We start from the raw sequence: 17,652 nt of genomic DNA on the forward strand, positions 1-17,652 counted from the left end.
AACAAATTTAAATAATATTTAGGATATGTAAAGATAATTTGGCCATTTTAAAAAAATAAAAATAAAAATAAAAAACCAGAAAAGTTAAAGAAAGGATACTATTTGTCTGTTTTTAAAAACAGAGTGAATACTTTTTATATTTTAAAAAACTTATGAGTAAAAGTTGTATTTAGACAAAATTGAGGGGATACTGTTTGAATTTTCTCAAAAAATTCCAAGGTTGATCAATTTTTCAAAAATCTATTTTCAATTTTATAATTAGAAACTTCCAGCGAAAAAAAATAATTAGAAACAAACTGCAAGAGAAAAAAAAAAGGGCCAAAAGAACAATGGCTTAAATACAAGGAACAACAGATTAGGATAAAGAGGCAAATAGCCTTCTTCTAAAAAATTTTTAAAGAAAACCAAAGTTTTGTAAAATTACCAATGGCCTTTTTTTTATATATTAACTTAGTGGTTAATCACCAATTATTTAACTTAATGATCAATCACTAATTATTTAACTTAATGGTCAATCACCAATTAATTCACCAGTCAATCACTAGTTGACTTATTAACAATCAATCATTGATGACTTAAAATTACTACTGATTAAGTAAATGATTTTTCATTATTAATCAATATTAGTTAATAATCAACTGAAATCAATTAAAATTAATCAATTACAATCATGTGTTATTATTAATAAATCATTAGTGCATTATAATTAATGAATCGATCAATTCCTGATTAACTACTGAAAAAAACCAACCATTCTGTTAAAATAAAATAAAAAAGTTAGGCCATTTGTATAAAAATAAAATAAAAAGTTCAGCCATTTATCAAAAAAAGTGGTTAAAAGCAGCCATTTATATGATTTTTTTAAAAACGAAAACGGATTTTGGTATGAGCCCAAATTATAAATAGCATGAATTAGGATCCTGCCATATTGAAAAATAAAAGAGAGCTCTTTAATTTTTTTTTTCTTTTTTAGTTTTTCGTTCGTGAAATGTAAATTAAGAGGGGACATGCGTATGAAGCAAATCAAGAATATTGAAAACTAAACAGCAGATAATGCATTTTAATTAGAAAATTATGAGTTATTCATTTCAAAGATGAGAAACCTTCTTTATAGCTACTCCACAATCCCTTACGACCCAGGGGTTAGATTCACCTTTTTTTTCAGAAGTTTGTTGTCCAATTGAGATGACCCAATTGAGGTTGTTGATATGCACCAACCTGTGCCCCAGGAGCCGCGGCAGCAACGCCAACGCCTACATTACCGCCCATTGCAGGGCCTAAATGATGTGGATTGGCAATTGCAGCAGGCTGAGGAGGATGGTACAAACCCGGGAATTGCATGTGGGAAGACTGTGCTGCAGCTGCATTGTACGAAGCATGACCAGTATGAGATGGCAAATAAGCAGCATGAGGAGATTGTCCAGGCATGTTGTAGTATGGAGTTGATTGCAAGCCCGGAAGCTCCCTTGGGTTCTGAATCCACATCTCAGATGTCTCAGCCTATCGTCCCAAGAAAAATGAAACACGTTAATGACTTCCAACTAAAAATGCATACCAACAATTCCAAGATATTATACAATTCTTGTCACATCCACAACTTCATTATCCATTGGACAAGACGAGAAGTCTAAACATTAGTTAGGATGAACCGATAATGAAGAACGTATATCATTTGGCTGACATGCTAAGAAGATACAAAAGTCGGCAAAAAACGATCTACATTCTGCACATGTTGTTTTCTTTAGTTGTACATCTTTTACTAACTTGCTTTCATCAATGATACTTCTAATAGCGCACTGGGATGTTTATGAATATTGGAACCGTCTTTTAGGGCATGTTTGGAAAGTATACTCAAATCATGATTCTTGATTCTGACATTTGAAATTCAAATTTTTTGTGAGAGAAAAACACTGTAGCGGAATCAATAATTTGAGTTTAAGTATACGAAACAACAGGCCCTTCATGATTTTAACTCAAGTCAGACCTACTTTAATTAACTTGGGCCAATGACACATCGAAATGAATAAGATAGATCCTTTTTATCACCAGTTCTTTACACACCTGTGGATTGGGAACATAAAGATTGCCATCCTTGTATTTGATCCGTGATGAATCTTCAAGACCAGTGGCTCCCCCAACCACACCAGGAGTATTGATAGCATAGCCATTTGGATTAGAAAAATTTCCAAACCCTGTTGGGTTTCCAGCAGGGACAGGTTTAAACTGCTGAACTCCATACTTGAGGCTGTTGGCATTTAGATGAGTGCCGCCTCCAGGCATCAGCAGATAACTGTTGCCATTGGATGGGTGAGGATATGCAGGGCTACTGGAGTAGCCTGGCATGGCCATTGGTGGAACATAAACTGGAGACAAGAACTGGCGATACGGCATGAGATTCGCAAAATGGGAAACATGAACTTGGGGATACATCTGTGCCACAGGAGGTTGTTGTTGCTGTTGTACCATAGAAATTGTTGTAGGGACGCTGTTAGTATTATGCGAACTGAAGGCCTACAATCAAAACCAGTAAAATAGTTCAGTCTCTTCTAAACAAGCATGTTATGAAGGAACAAAGTAAAAACAAAACCATGATCTCTAATTGTCATGTAAAAAGGAGCCACTTGCCAGATCCCCAGTGTCGTATGTGCTTTACACGTATACGCATGGATATACAGATATAATATGCTTGCATTATCTCAGGTAGCATTTATGCAGTAAAGAGTATAACAAGGCAAAACCATGACCTACAGATTTCATAAACAAAAGCAACTGAAAGAAATTCATTCCCTCAAAGTCTAGAGGAAGTAAACAAGCAAAATGTATAATTCATTTCAGATGCATTTTTCTTTATAGAGCCATACGGAGAGCGGCAGAAAATCACTAATTTTGTATCAGCATATGCACTACAAAAGAAAAAAAAAGAGGACACGGTGTAGAGAAACTCCCAAAAGCTATTTACAAACAGCTCCACACATACGTTAAAAGAGAGAGATGAAACACGATCCTATCTAATGGTATAGACACAGAAATGGGTAGAGCTGTGATTTTAGCATGCCAACATGCCTATGGCACTGGTTTAACCAAAAACATACCTCTTGAGGAGTCGGTAGGCCCTGTCCTCTCATAGCTTCATCCGTTGCAGATGCAGGTCTAAAATATGGAAAATCATAACCAGTCTGGGAATCATAAGCCTGCTCAAGAACCAGCAAGGATTTAGAATGACCAAATACCAATCACAAGAAAATGTAATAATTAAAAACTATATCGTAGCCATGATAAGAAAACTTTAGCATTTTCAAATTAAAATCTGATCAGCATAAGGAAACAATTAAGGTTTAAAAAAAATAAAATAAATATAAATATAAATAAATAAAATAAATAAAAGAAAGAAAGAAAACTTGTCATTAGCAAGCAACCAAAAGTTTGCACAATTCTGAACATTACTCACCGAGAAACCTGGTAGTTCTGGATGTTCTGGTTGCTGTGAATCTGCAGGAGCATAAGATGGACTGTTGCCTTGAACCAATCCAATATCTGCATAGTTATCTAAGTTCTGAGGGCTTGTGGACTCTTTCTTATCTGGAAATTGATTCTCGGATGTTCCACCTGATGTAGGAGAATCAGATCCAGAATTTCTGATTTGTTCATCAGTCAAATCTACTTGCTTGCTGCCGGAAGCATCACCAATGGATGACTCTGGAGCAGACAAACTGCAAAAATAGTTATATACATTTTTTTAAATAACATCTCACCAAAAAGACAAGACTTCAAAGAATTAGCGATTATACCAACCTTGAGGCAGCTTCCCCATTTGACTCTCCTATAGCTCCTGCTTGGTATCCGTTAACCAGATCACTATCAGACTCAAATTCTTTTCCAAAGCTTCCAAAGGTCAGCCGACAACGATCTGTCTCGGGGACTCTAATGTGCTGTGCAATGATGACATTCTGATTTTCATGTATGTTTACTCTTGAAAGCTTTTCTAGTACCTTAGCCGGTTCAGACTCAGAAACCTCAGAGTTGTGAGCAGGAGGTGAAACAGACTTTGTAGGTGTTCCAATCACTCCAGGGTTATTAAGGCTTGGCTTTTGACTTGATTTAGGTTTCCACTCCTTATTAGGTTGCGAAGCTGCATGAAAACCAATGGTTCATACTCTACCAGAAATTTGAGCATTCATGAATGGAAGTCACTTAGGGCCCATTTGTTTCAGGGCCCGTTTGTTTCACGCGTTTGAGCCCATGACTCTAATTATGCTATAGTACATTTCTCTCACAAAAAATTTGGATTAAAAAAGTTCCCACCAATGGGTTCTCTCACAAAATTTGAATTCATATTCAGAATCATTGACTTAAACTCGTGAAACAAACGGGCCATTAATAAAAACCAAACATGAGCTAATTGCAAAAATTTCACAAAGAAGGAAATAGCTAAAAACAGTTCAAGATACTTGGTAGTTTTTCTCGCTCATTTGATCTTTCTTAATATACCAGAAAATACTGAAAACATGTTCCATAGAAATGAATCACATTTAACAAGAACATATAATTTAAGCTTCTACTTTGTGTTGAATCATTATGTTCCTACTATCATATCTTACACAGACAAGTTCATTTTCAAGATAATTTTTTCTAATAGAGACACCTCTCTGATGACCAGTCTTTACATAAACTTTGAGATCGTTCATATTGACATTTTGATATTTACCTTTTTGATGACCGACTGGTTGTTGATGCTGCTGCCTGTTGCTGTAATGACTACTTAATAACGATCTGCTAACCGACACACTGGGCAATATAGATTCAGAAGCTTGACCGACTTCATCATTTTTAGAGATGGTAGAGAAAGATTGTAAAGTTTCTGCAGAACCCTCCCCTCCCAAGAGTGAATTAGAGAAAGAACTACTGGGTACAGATGACTTGGAGTTGTCAGAAGACTGACGGCGAACACCCACCACCCCAACTTCACGCTTAATAGCACCAACGGACCCAGAAGACCTTGAATCAGGAGATGGCACGTGAACAGGATCTGTGGAAGAGGAATACACCCCAATAGCAGAACTGCTTGATGCCACCATTGCAGACTGTGATCTGGCATTGTTTGCCTTCCCTGCTTGTACACGTGAAGCTACACTTGAAAATGTAACCCTCTTTTCCTCAGATACTTCTTTTCTGACTAAGCCAGTGGATTCAATATCATGGGCAATTCTAAGATGGGAATCAGATGGTCCATACAAACCTTGAGATGAATTCTTGCTAGCAGTGGGCTTTTCACTGTTAGAACTTCCAGTTGAACTGACAGAAGGAAAAAAAAATAAACAGATAAATAAATGAACAAACAAACACTTCTAGGTGGTTTCAGAACAAATAAATATTAAGAAAGGAATCAAAATACATGGTGAATTTTAATCCTAAAAGTATAGCATATATTGAACTTAGATATTCAAGGCTTGGTGATAAGGTGGCCTTTGTTGATTGTTTATTGAAACATCATTTAACCAGCAAATGAAACGTAATTTCCTCGAGGTCCACAGTTAGGTAAGCAACTATCCTTAGCATTATCTCATGTGTCAATAAGGAGGGTCTGCATATAAACATTTATCTCTCATTTCATTTCTTCTTGCAAAATTCATAGAATCATTTATTCTCTGATGGCCATTCTCCTACGGTCAATCTTGAAGTATCTTAGTGATATAACCAATCTACAAGACCAAACAAGTTAAATATATAACATCATTTGGAAAATACTAGGGATCCTGATTTCTCCCAACCGGTTATATGGCATGTTGACATTGGATTAATAGTGATGTACTCTACACAAAGTAGAGGAAGCGTGTTGCAATTTGTCAAGAACTATATTACGTTTGAAATAAATCAATAATATGTCCTCGTTACTGCAAATAAAAATAAATAAATAAAGATAAAACTTGGCATATTTCTATAACACAATGTCAACAAGCCACACAAGTCGAGAAACGGTTCCTCTAAATACCTGAGACTTTCGTCTGTTTTCCTTGGACATCACATGTACATACAATATTTAGAAAACTTAATATTTTCCATGGATTTTTTTTCTTCTATCCTTTAGTGCCACTAGTATAGATTCCTCAAAATTTTCATCAAATGATGTGGATATTTAGGGTTTATTTGGCTGGACTTCTTAGGAATATGGAGCAATAAGAAATTCTTCTACAAATATGTTGCTTCATTAGATACTAGCATCCAAAAGAAATATTTTGAAATTTGACACAAGTCAGTTAGTACTTATCAAATGCGAAAAACTAAGACTTGGCAGAGATGTAATGGTGTACCCCTTCCCAGAAATGTTCTCAAAGGTTGATGGTGGTGTAGGTGATGCGGAAGCAGGCTTTGCTTCTCTATTCAAACTCCTGTTAACTCTGTTGTCTCTTACAACACGGAACTCTCTGCTAACTCCTGCATGTAGCATGATTCTATCTGTCAAACAGTTGAAAAGAACATTGTACAGAGTAATAGCTACCAATCATATCACGCAAGTAGTTTCAAAAAAAAAAATCGAGCAAGAAAATAGATAGTGTGGGAAAATTAAGGATTCCAAGCATTAACAATGAAACAAACTTGAAGTTCAAACCTATCTGAATTACCAGGTAAGGAATTCCGAGCATAACCTCCTCTACGAGCATTACGATCAGAAAATGTATTTACTTTACTTCCTTGACCTTTAACCTCAGAATGTCCCCTTGGATCTGTAGAACTATCATTCCCTGCACTCTAAGACCATAACCACAAACATTCATCAGTAAGACGCAAATATGGTTCCTGAAACAAACTTCTTCCAAACAGAATTTTACAAACATATTAATTCCGATACTTCAACACCACTAACTTGCAAGAACTTAAAGTAATCAGAAGACAGAAAAACAGTGAGTTTCTAACAAAGTTTTCCTCTTTGATGGCAACCATTCTTAGCCAATTTCTTTCCAAGAAAAAGAGAAAGGAAACAAATTCCAGCTTTTCCCGTGAGTATTTCAATTCTGTTCATTCGTATTATCTAAATAGACAAAAGTAGCATAAATTTTCCCCAGCCTCCCGTCCATCAAGTACTAATCATAAATAGAGAAGCAGTAAGGTGTACCAATGATGAAATTGCCCCCGTCCATAACAATAAAGATTTAGTCAAAACTGACAGCTTAATCTACACCTTAAGGCCATTTTATCCAGTCTGCAAAAGCTATTGACCAATATTTATATTAAGACATTGGAGATATGCTAAACAAAGTTCAGATCTCTTGCATTAGAATGTGAACGCTGAGCAATAAATTACCCAAGCAATTACAAACTAATTTATACATAATCTTAATGTTACAATGGCTAAGAAAAGCATTAGCAGAGCGCCACAACAACAAATAAAAATTACACCAGTTAAAAGTAAATAAATAAACAAATACATCAAATTATACCTCCTTTTTCTTGTCTCTTTTCCTCCTCACCTCGTGAAAGGGGTCTGAGAAAGTCAACAGTAACAAAATCACACATCATAATAAGGTTAAAAAGAAATATAATTTACAGTATTGCCTAAGAAGTCGAGAAAATTATGTGAGGAACAGGGCGTGGAAGAGTTACGGAGACAATCACTAAAGCAGGAGGAAAACCAGGCTCTTTAAAATTAAGGCAAACCCTAAGACGACGTATCCAAAAGCAGCAAGAAAACTGAGCAAATAACATAATTAGAGCTCTAGCAAAGAAAAACGACCCAAACCCAATGGAAAATACCCAGCAAAAAAAAATCACAATTTAGCTAAAACCACTGAAAACTGAGGGAGAAAAGAGGGAAAAGATACTTTCTTTTTTTCCATTCATCAATAGACATGGGCAGTAAGTTTCAAAACAACCCACATAAGAACACCGTAATGTAACTCAGAATTAGCACAATCGATAACCATAACACGCCCAACAATACGAATTTTTCATTCAATTTCAAAAAAATACGGATTTTTCATTCAATTTAAAAAAAAAAATACGGATTTTCTGCATTATTTTATACTAGCCTCCAATTTCAAGAACCAACACTACTTCAAAATAAAAATTGCAACTTCGAGCATAACGCCCCGACATTCAAAAACAACAACTTCAGAACCGCGAAAAAGCGGACCAAAGAAAAACCATTGTCCAGAAAAAGAGTAAGAACCATCCAAACGAATCGGGAAACCCCAGAAAAAACTAATACACCATGAAAGGGTTAAAGTTCTGACCTTGGTTTAGCAATTTCTGGGCGGTTTCGTTAGGATCCATGTTGGTTTCCTTGAGCGCCAAATATATGTCGATATCAGAGTGATTGCCCACTATTTCCTTGATGGATTGGATGGTCTTACGAACCCCCGCCGAGAGTATCTGAGGCCCGCCGTCGATTCGGGAGGCAGAGACCATTATCTCTCTCTATCGCTCTCTGTGTTTTCCGATAAAAGAAAGCAAGAAACACAAACCACAGTATGTATATAGATATAGATATAGATATATATATATATATATATGCGCAGAGAGAGAAATCAAAACCCAAAGGAAGAAGGGGAAGAACGGAGATGAGAAAACAAGGCTAGGGTTTTGGGTCGCATTAGAGAAGAAAATGGGGGGAGGTAGGAACTACTAGTAAGGAAGGAAGCGAGGGTTTTGAAAAACGTTACTACTAGGCAAATTTTCCAAGTCCAGGCCAAAATGACTTTTTTGGTACCCCAAAAAAAAAAAAAAAAAAAAAAAAAAAAAAAAAAAAAAAAAAAAAAAAAACTCAACAACTATGGGCGGGTTTTGGTACGATATTATTCCTTGCTCTTCGGTTAAATTGCGGGAAATTAATGGGTCGTAGGTAAATTGGGAAAGTAACATCTGCTTTTTGTTTCGTAATTATAATGGTTAATTTATATATTCAAAAAAATATGTGTTTAATTCATATTATTTTAATAAAATAATAATAGTATTATTAAATGTGAGATGTGGATTAGAGCATAAGAGTTTGTTGAGTTGCATTTTTGAATTATGATTACTTAAGTGTAAATCTTGAATTGAATTTGAGTTATAATTTGAGTTGAAGTTGTAACTTAATTTGTGTTTAGTTGTGTACATTTGAATTATGGTTTGAGATAAGAATCTTTTTGAGTTTGTGTTTAGGTTGGTCAAAATTTGAGTCTATATTTATATAGTATTTTAATAAAAACTCAATGGTGATGAAAAATTTTAATATGGTATATGGGTGGGGTTTTATTCGTCTATTTGTTGTTAACGCATAAAAAAATCATTTCTATCGAAATTAAAACGAAAAAGTTATAGCATTTTTAAGAATAGAAAAAATATTGTTCATTAACTTGAGTTTGAATTTAAGAACTTGAGTTGAAAGGAAAATTTAAACTTTTATAGTGTGTTTGGTATGAATGAAAAGTGAAAGGAAAGAAAATGTTGGAGAGATTTTCGAATGGAAATTAGTAAGTTAGCTTGTTTGGTAAAAAGGAAATTGGGAAGGAAAAAAAATTGAATGGAAATTGTGATTGGTGGGTCCCACCATATTTAATATCTCTAAAAGTGGGAAGATTTTAGGAAGAAAAATGTGGATAACTACCTAAATGAAGTTAAATTACTGAATTGTCCTCATTTTTCATCCAATGGCTCCAAAAGTTGGTGCTTTTTTTTTGGATAAATAACTTGATTCATAGTAAGCCATCAAAAGAAAATTTTGATTCGTAGCAGATATATGATTTTGGGATTTTATATTGGGAAATGATAAATCATTTTTCAATAATTGTCTTATCAATTGCAGCCAAATTTTTTAAAAGAGAGAAAGGAGAGAAATCAGATTGGCGCATATATTATAATAACGACAAATATGTCAAAATATTTTTCTTTTTTTTCGAAAACAAATCAGCTACCATTTTTCGTCACAACAATTACAATATTAATCAAGCCATAATATCACGAGCATTGCATTAGTAATATGTGTGTATTGTATACATAAAAGGTTTTTGTTTTGTGGAAAATTTCATATGTGTGTGTATATGCATAATATAGATGGAATATATATTTAAGTTACATGAATTTTTTGAGTTAATTTGATGTTGAATATTGTATTATTTATACTTTTATTATAAAATAATATTAATAAAAAATATTTGGGCAAAAAAATAATTACACCGATAATAATCTTTCCATCTCTTTAATTTCACTTCCAAGACCAAACAAGGGAAAGTAGATTCATTTCTTTCTTCCCTATCATACTAAGCAAGTCAAGGGAAAATCAAAAAGGCTTTGTTCACTTCGCGGATTCGAGTTTTTAATTCAAGCTGAGATGTGACATTTTGTGAGAACTTTTCACTGTAGCAGAAAAAGTTAGATGTGACATTTTTTGAGAGCTTTCTACTGTAAAAACCCATAATTGAAAACTCGAATCGATGAAATAAACGAGAAAAAAATCTTTTATATCCTTCTAATTTTTTATGCATTATAGTTTTCCTTTCCCTTCTATTTTCTTTCAATCTTACCAAACAGAGTGTTAGATTTTAACTTCAAACTCTCTGTTCATTTCACCAATTTGAGTTTAGAATACAACTTTTGTTACAGTAAAAAGCTCTCAGAAACAGTCACATCTAACTTTTTTACTATAGCAAAAATCTCTCATATAAAGTCACATCTCAACTCGAATTAAAAACTCGAATCAGCGAACTAAACGGGCCTAAATTTTACAAAAGAACATGAACTTAAATAAAATTATAATTTGAGTTTAAACTTTTTTTTGAATTTAGATACAAACGAACAAACCCTAATTTCCTGATGAGTGATTAGTAATTAGATTAGCCCATGTGCGAAGGTTACAAAAACACCCGCTATCTTCTTCCTCAAAAAGGAAAAAACCACCCACTAAAAGTTAAATCATTCATCAAAATATCTCATCACCGCATTTTCAAATATATTTATATATATTATATTTTTTTTATTTTTGAAGAGTTTTTTGATGTTAAAAATATATGTCTCATTACCGTTTAGTCAAAAAATATTATTACAGTTTTAAAAAAATATTATTCTGTTATTGATTCTTACCGTTCAATTCGCTGATTCGAGTTTTTAATTCGAGTTGAGATGTGACTTTATGTGAGAGCTTTTTACTGTAGCAAAAAAGTTAGATGTGACTGTTTCTGAGAGCTTTTTACTGTAACAAAACGCGAATTCTAAACTCGAATCGGTGAAATGAACAAGATCTTAGTTGTGATTTATGTGAAGAAATTAAAGAAGTTTGTCATTCCTAAGTCCTAACTCGCCTCTTCACTTTTGCAACATTTTTTTACAATTCTGTCCTTTTAAATTAGAGAGTTTCTTTAGTAAGACAAAAAAAAAAAGAATTACTTTCCAACCTCATATCTGAAACTGGCTCTATCCGTAAGCCGCTCTATCCCAAAAAATGAACTATCAATAGTTCTATGTAATTTTGATCATATATAATTGTTAGAAACTGAGCCTACCGGTAAGTTGGTTTGCCAAAAAATGTTCATTTAAATAAATAATTGAAAGAAAAATGTAAGAATACAAATCTAATTTAAGAAAGAGCATAAATTTTTATGTTATATGTTACATGTTATAACATTATGCTTTTGTATTTTTGCAATTATCTTCAAATTTTATTTCTAGTTTTTTTATTTGTTTTAATATGATGTTTTTATGTAGATACCAATAAATAATCTGGTAGGTTATCATTGATAATCTACCAAATTACTAGTCATATTGCCTTTCTATACTAACCGGAAGGTTAAATAATCTAGTAGATTGCCAATGATACGCTATTAGGTTACTTCAAGCGAATCGTCATTGAGGAAAGAATAATCTTGATAAATACCCCTTGAAATTGCATGGGTCAAGATTTTTACCCTTTACTCTTAATTCATAACTTTTTTAGTCAAATAATTACACTAACAATAGGGTATTTATCAAGAATAATGAGTAAATGTCTAAATTCATGCACTCTCAAATGTAAATTTTTCATGTTTTTCTTGAGAAAACAACATGCCCCCAAGTGTTTAAAACAATCCATTTAGCCCCTAAACCAAGGTTGTTTATAAACCCGCAAAACCCGCAGGCCTAACCCACCCCACCCTAACCCAACTCGAAAAATGCAATTTCTAGTATTAATTTTTTTTTCGGCCCATTCAATGTCTGGCCTGAAATTTTGGGACGGGGTGTGGGTTGGGCCTATAATGGCCCGCACACTCTAACCCAACCTGCGCTCTAACTTGCCTCCTCTAATATCTAATCCTAGGCAAGCAACTCATTTCTACTATCTAGTTTCTTCATGTTTGAATTAAGCTTTTATGTTTGCTTTATGTTAAGACAAATTTATGAGTGTACACTAATTTATGTTTGCTTCATGTTTGTTGTTGGGTGTACTACTTTGCTTCATGTTTGATATTTGATTGAACTTTGAATTTTTATCTGTTTGAATGTTGGAGTTATTATTTCTATTTGGTGATGAACTTTGAATGTTGGATTAAACGTTAAGTCTTTGATTCTTTGAATTTTGAAATCGACCACCAAACTCACCCCGCACCGCCCCAACCCAACCCAAATATTATTGGGTTGTGAAATTTTTTTAACATCGTTAGGGCCAAATATGTGCAACTCGCACCCTTTAAGGTGGGAGAAGAAAAAGTTAAAACTCGTACCAACCCAACTCATGAACAGCCCTACCCTAAACTAGGTACCTTAGTTCAAAATAGCCTCCTATTTATAATACTAACAAAATGATGACATGTTACTACTTATAGTTTTATAAATGAATCCGCAATATTAAGTTTGTGTCAACTTACCCCTATTTTTCAAAAGTTCGAGATTATATTGAAAGTTTGAAACAAACTCAATAGTTTACAGGGTATTTATAAGATTACATTAATTAAGGGGGTGTTTTAAACAACTTTACATGGTTTAAGAGGTGAAATGAATCCTTTTAAGAATTCGAGCATAATTTAGGGGTATTTAGGAAATTATTCCGTTAGCTGCAGTTTGATTTTATTTAATCTTATTTTATTTCATTTTTTGAAGAATTGGTTTTTTTTTACTTCCCATCAAATGTAAGGCATTTGAGCAGGCACCACTAGACGAAAGAAAATGATTCTTCAATTTAAGCGCAAGTGCAGAAAATGGCATTGCAGATAACATGAAACACCTTGGGCAATTGGTCAGTTTCAGCATACGATAAATTTTTAAAAGAAAAAAAAATAAAACTAAAAACTGATAAATAATATGAATCAGATGAGAAGTTTATGTAATGCTACCACTAGGAATAAATTTCTGTCACAAAGTTGATATTTCCCACCATCTTTCATTTTCCCAATCCCACTAAGACTTGAGCAGCTAATCAACCCAGGAAAGAAAAAAAAAAAAAAGTAAAAAAAAATCCACAATTCACAATGATATATGATGTATCCAACCAATGTAAGTAACAGGATCCCAGTTGACATATGATGCTTTCTTCATGAGGTTGTACAACGGTACGGCACATGTACTCCTAAAAGTTTTTCATGCACATCCATCCCAAAGATATGCCATAAGTCACAAGTACTGCTCTTGTATCCTTGCTTTATTCTCTTCCCACCACAACCTTGCGTGCATTTCGCTAAACTTTTCTCGGCTGCATAATAATTTATAGAGCGAAGTAAAAATCCATCGCATTAATGAAAAAATAAATTTGTTTCAGAAATATAATAATAAAGTCAATGCATTGCGTATTACCCCCTTTAAACTAGACAAAATTGGTTATGATTGCCCAAAATAGGCCCGTCTCATATGAATGAACTGCTGTATAAGATATAATCTCATGGTTTGCAGATTGGTGTTTCAGTTTAACCACTTCACTCACAGAGACAAAACTACCAATTGTGAAACTTACACGTTTTCAATTTTAACTTTGTTGAAATGAAGAGTGCTAGTGGAATTGAAAATAAGGGAAATTAATTCAAAATCTCATTACTCTCAATTTTGTGGAAACCTGCTAACCTGAACCTCACGCGTCTAAGTTCCCGAGTTCCACCCGGCAATGCTCTAATAGTGATGTAGACCCCTGGTTCGTCCTGTTCAGCCCACTCAGTTTCCATGTCACTGGCATTGCTGACCGAAAGCTCTCCTGAGCGATCTGCCTCTCTAGATGAACTTGTCCTCGCGGAGCCATCAACTGAAGATGTCTCAGTCTTTGTCCCACTAATGCTGGAAAGTTTAGGTGTAGAAGCCAGTGCTGCTGACTCGTTGTAAAGACGTGATTGCGTTGGGTCAAGTGAATCTGATGAAGAGTAGTTCATTCCCATTGGACGGCAGTTGCGGGGTAGGCGCTCTTTGCCCAGAGGGGGAGTTGCAGGGCTGTCCCTAGCGGATTCAATCTTGGGGCTCTGAAGGACAAGGGAAAACACTTTAAAGTTAAACATCAAATAATATAGAATGGAATGGATATTTTCACTGGAAAAGAAAAGGGGGGGAAAAAAAAAAGACTGATTCCATTTGAGCCCCGCAAATCTTGAGGCACTTGTCCATCTACAAAGCGGACCATGACCATTTTTTATGTTATCAGAAAACAAATTTTCCACAGATTTTAATTGTAGTATCTACAAGATTACAATAATTCGTTGTAAATAAATAAGGTCTATAAGAGGTTATCTCTTGGTAATAATAAATTCCTTAATCCCATGTCCAACTCCGACACATGATTGAAATGAACTTCTTAAGACAATAGTTGAGAGACAACGCAGTTGAAATAGTCCACATATTATAATAAGAAAGCATTATGCAACAATTGATTTAGGTTGCCGTACAACAACTTTGCACGGCAAACAGGATGTGGTTTTACCTCTTCTTCAGATCTAGGTGGGGTTGGAAGTGGGACTGCTTGGTGATTGAACATCTGAACGTTGTACAATTCCATGACCTTGTCATAGTTTTCTGCCCACCATCTTTGTGCTTGCCATTTATTAAACAATTCGCGGCTGACCAAATTAGAAGATGACATCAGAAATCTTACCAATCCAAATGAAAATTGTTTAGAAAAACGCCCAAGTATATATTTATCTTCTTGAACAGTTGAACTGACTAACCACAACAAGAAAAGCTGTTCTTTATTTTCATTTTGCTCTGTTTTGCTGGGTGAGTTGCGAAGGAGCTGAATATTATATGACAATCATATCACTGAGTTTACAACCATTCAATAATTCAGCTCCATGCGAGACAAGTGGAACACTGTTTATTTTATTTGTCAATTGAAACTGTTGTTTTAACCAATCAGTGGAAATCCAGAATCGCGGCCCCAAGGAACAGGGCCCAAAGAGTCTAGCATACGCTATTCACGCTTTTTGTTCCTCAGAAATAGCAGCTTTACTATGGAAGCAAGTATAAAATAATACCACACAACGGACATTCTCCTTTGATAAATAGTAATTTGAATTTTTGCTTTTGCCTAGTGTTGTAAAGGGTGCATGAAAATTCCACAAAGGCCTAAAGCAAGGTAGGTCAGGTATTAGCCAAGTAATGTGCAACAAATATACGTCTATTATTTGATATAAGATCAAGCATTGATCAATCTCAGTTTACATTTTACTGCCTTGCCTTCAGCAGGATTCGCAGAATCAAAAACCCAAGCAGCATAAAACCTTGAAGCATCATTCGCTAATAACTATCAAATTAAGCAAAGGATACAAAAAGTACCCTACTTGGAAACTTTTCTTTTTGTTCTTTTTGATGGTGGGGGTTACTATTTAACAGTCCAGTCGTAGACGTGGAAGCTAAGAAATGGTATTTAGCACCATTTTAGCCCCTCCATGACAAGTAACATCCTTTATTGGAAATGTAACAACTAACAAAAGCTGAAAATATGTAAAGCTACTACTGTATTGTAGACCCACACAAGGGCCACAGGCAAGAAGGATACAAAATATAGCTTATTCACGTGCAATTTCACTGCCAGTGTCTTTATAGTGTAAAAACGCAAAGACAAAAGGACAGTGTCCTGGCGTTTCAACATCAATTACCATCACAACCGAAACACATTGCAACACTGGAAATGCATCAAAGTTTTCAATTTCAACATCATGGAGAACAGGAAAAGTCAAAAAAGCATGCATGAAAGACAATGCCAATTGGTCCAAAGTCCAAACCAAAACAACCTCTACCAAATCATAAGCATGTGATAACAGACAAACAGAAAGGACTCTCTCACAATGAAATAACAAAATGTCGGCCACGGAAATGCTGAGGCTTTGAATTTGTGAAGATGTTTTGGAAAAACATCAAAATTGATCTCAATGTCACTAAAACATAAACCATACGGGTAATAGAAACAAAATTCCCTTGTTATCTATATCAAAAACTATTCATCAATAGTATCCCAGAGAATTCGAGTAGATTTTCACTATTTACTCCAGCATTGCTCAAAATTAGATCAAAACCAAGCGGAAATTTCGATGAAAACATCCATATTCACTTCCTAGCTCACAATTAGACAAGAACCAAACCGAAAGTTGAGTACCTGAATCGAATCCGCTTGAGATCATTCCCTCCCTGAGGCAATGAAACAAAAGTTATGAGCACACCAGGCTCCACCTGAGCAACCCATTCCTTGGGCTCATCTTCCTCCATAAAGACAATCGATTCGGTTCGGCCGCTCACCGACGCCGGCGTCCCTTCCCCGCTCGAAAGCCCTTTCAATCTCGACTCCATCTCTTTCCCCCACAACCTCGGCGTCGAATTCGAGCTTCCCGCTCTCCGGTACCCGCATTGAAACCTGGCCGACTCCGATGCGGCATCGGAGTCGGCGCAGTTTTGCTTCCTGTTTCCATGCGAGGATCCCGAACAAGGCTTGCAATTCTTATACGCTCCTGAAGCCTTCAATGCTATGTCTTTAATCTAAGAAAAACAAAAAGGAAAATTCAATATCACAAAAATTGTAATTCTTTTTCTTGTTTGTTGTTTACGAATATTTAGTACACAAGGGAAGAATCCGGAATCCCCGGCAACTTGGGCCCCCAGAAAAATGATGGAAAGAAATAAAGACAAAATAGATTCTCGATAAATTTTTCCTTTTTTTCCTGAATTATTATTGGGTGACATTGACAGGATCCTAGGCATATTTTCAAAAGTAGAGTTTGAAAATCCAAAATTTTCTCGGGAAGCAAACAGAAAACCTGAGAAGTGAGAGTCTTGATGGCTTGCTTTGTTCTGGGAGTGGCGGCGGCGGACACCGGATCTTCTTCGTCTTGGCGGTGCATAGATCCATTGTTGAGCTGCTTCGAGCACGCTATGCACGTCAACATCTGCGATTCTTCACCGAAAATCCCACCAGAGTACGGATCAGAGCTCCTCCTGATCACGGAAATTCAACAAACGTAAGAACAATAAAAAGAAAAAGGCAAAAATATATATGTAAAAACTTTTTATATAGGAAGGGCCAAATTCCAATGCTCACAGTGAGAAGAAAGTGACCGTTAATGTCGGAAGCAAGGCATGGTTTTTTTAAGGGTCTTCGGATCCAGCTAAGAACCTTAAAAACTAAAAACTCGCTCTATAAGAAACTGAAAAATAAAAATAATAATAATAATAATAATAAAATAAAAGAGGGGTACTAGTTACTAGTTAGAGGAAATTGGGACATAGAGATTTGGGCAAGTAGGG

At 35.0% G+C, this 17,652-nt stretch overlaps 2 protein-coding genes across 4 annotated transcripts; both read right to left on the reverse strand.

The window, feature by feature from the left end:
- Nucleotides 1–1,030: 1,030 nt before the first annotated feature.
- LOC21396619 (GBF-interacting protein 1-like) lies at nucleotides 1,031–8,614 on the reverse strand. 3 transcript variants are annotated; one of them, XM_024166709.1, is made up of 11 exons: nucleotides 8,229–8,614; nucleotides 7,437–7,480; nucleotides 6,621–6,747; nucleotides 6,309–6,432; nucleotides 5,237–5,292; nucleotides 4,706–5,107; nucleotides 3,793–4,129; nucleotides 3,449–3,710; nucleotides 3,093–3,191; nucleotides 2,062–2,511; nucleotides 1,031–1,500 (listed from the first exon to the last, which is right to left on the reverse strand). In XM_024166709.1, exons 1-11 carry the CDS (start codon nucleotides 8,401–8,403, stop codon nucleotides 1,162–1,164), a joined length of 2,415 nt encoding a protein of 804 aa, XP_024022477.1. In that variant the 5' UTR covers nucleotides 8,404–8,614; the 3' UTR covers nucleotides 1,031–1,161. The 3 variants fall into 3 exon arrangements, with proteins under 3 accessions (XP_024022477.1, XP_024022474.1, XP_024022469.1); XM_024166706.1 differs by having other exon boundaries at nucleotides 4,706–5,125; XM_024166701.1 differs by having other exon boundaries at nucleotides 4,706–5,292.
- Nucleotides 8,615–13,282: 4,668 nt separating this feature from the next.
- LOC21396620 (protein Brevis radix-like 2) lies at nucleotides 13,283–17,646 on the reverse strand. Its single transcript, XM_010089384.2, has 6 exons — nucleotides 17,447–17,646; nucleotides 17,166–17,343; nucleotides 16,511–16,887; nucleotides 14,840–14,975; nucleotides 13,999–14,384; nucleotides 13,283–13,633 (listed from the first exon to the last, which is right to left on the reverse strand). The coding sequence occupies exons 2-6, from the start codon at nucleotides 17,292–17,294 to the stop codon at nucleotides 13,555–13,557; spliced, it is 1,107 nt and encodes a 368-aa protein (XP_010087686.1). The 5' UTR covers nucleotides 17,295–17,343; nucleotides 17,447–17,646; the 3' UTR covers nucleotides 13,283–13,554.
- Nucleotides 17,647–17,652: the final 6 nt, after the last annotated feature.

This window comes from Morus notabilis, unplaced genomic scaffold, assembly GCF_000414095.1.
Source record: "Morus notabilis unplaced genomic scaffold, ASM41409v2 Scaffold449, whole genome shotgun sequence".
NCBI lineage: Eukaryota > Viridiplantae > Streptophyta > Magnoliopsida > Rosales > Moraceae > Morus > Morus notabilis.

What these genes read in the sequence shown, in the direction of transcription:
- LOC21396620 (XM_010089384.2), bottom strand. Translation starts at nt 17,294, where the DNA reads ATGTTGACGTGCATAGCGTGCTCGAAGCAGCTCAACAATGGATCTATG. An exon ending in CACCTAGATCTGAAGAAGAG is followed by an intron (nt 14,385 to 14,839) that starts GTAAAACCACAT and finishes CTTGTCCTTCAG; the next exon opens with AGCCCCAAGATTGAATCCGC. An exon ending in CTTAGACGCGTGAGGTTCAG is followed by an intron (nt 13,634 to 13,998) that starts GTTAGCAGGTTT and finishes ATTATTATGCAG; the next exon opens with CCGAGAAAAGTTTAGCGAAA.
- LOC21396619 (XM_024166701.1), bottom strand. Translation starts at nt 8,403, where the DNA reads ATGGTCTCTGCCTCCCGAATCGACGGCGGGCCTCAGATACTCTCGGCG. An exon ending in ACCAGTCGGTCATCAAAAAG is followed by an intron (nt 4,130 to 4,705) that starts GTAAATATCAAA and finishes GTTTTCATGCAG; the next exon opens with CTTCGCAACCTAATAAGGAG. An exon ending in CAGAACTACCAGGTTTCTCG is followed by an intron (nt 3,192 to 3,448) that starts GTGAGTAATGTT and finishes GTTCTTGAGCAG; the next exon opens with GCTTATGATTCCCAGACTGG.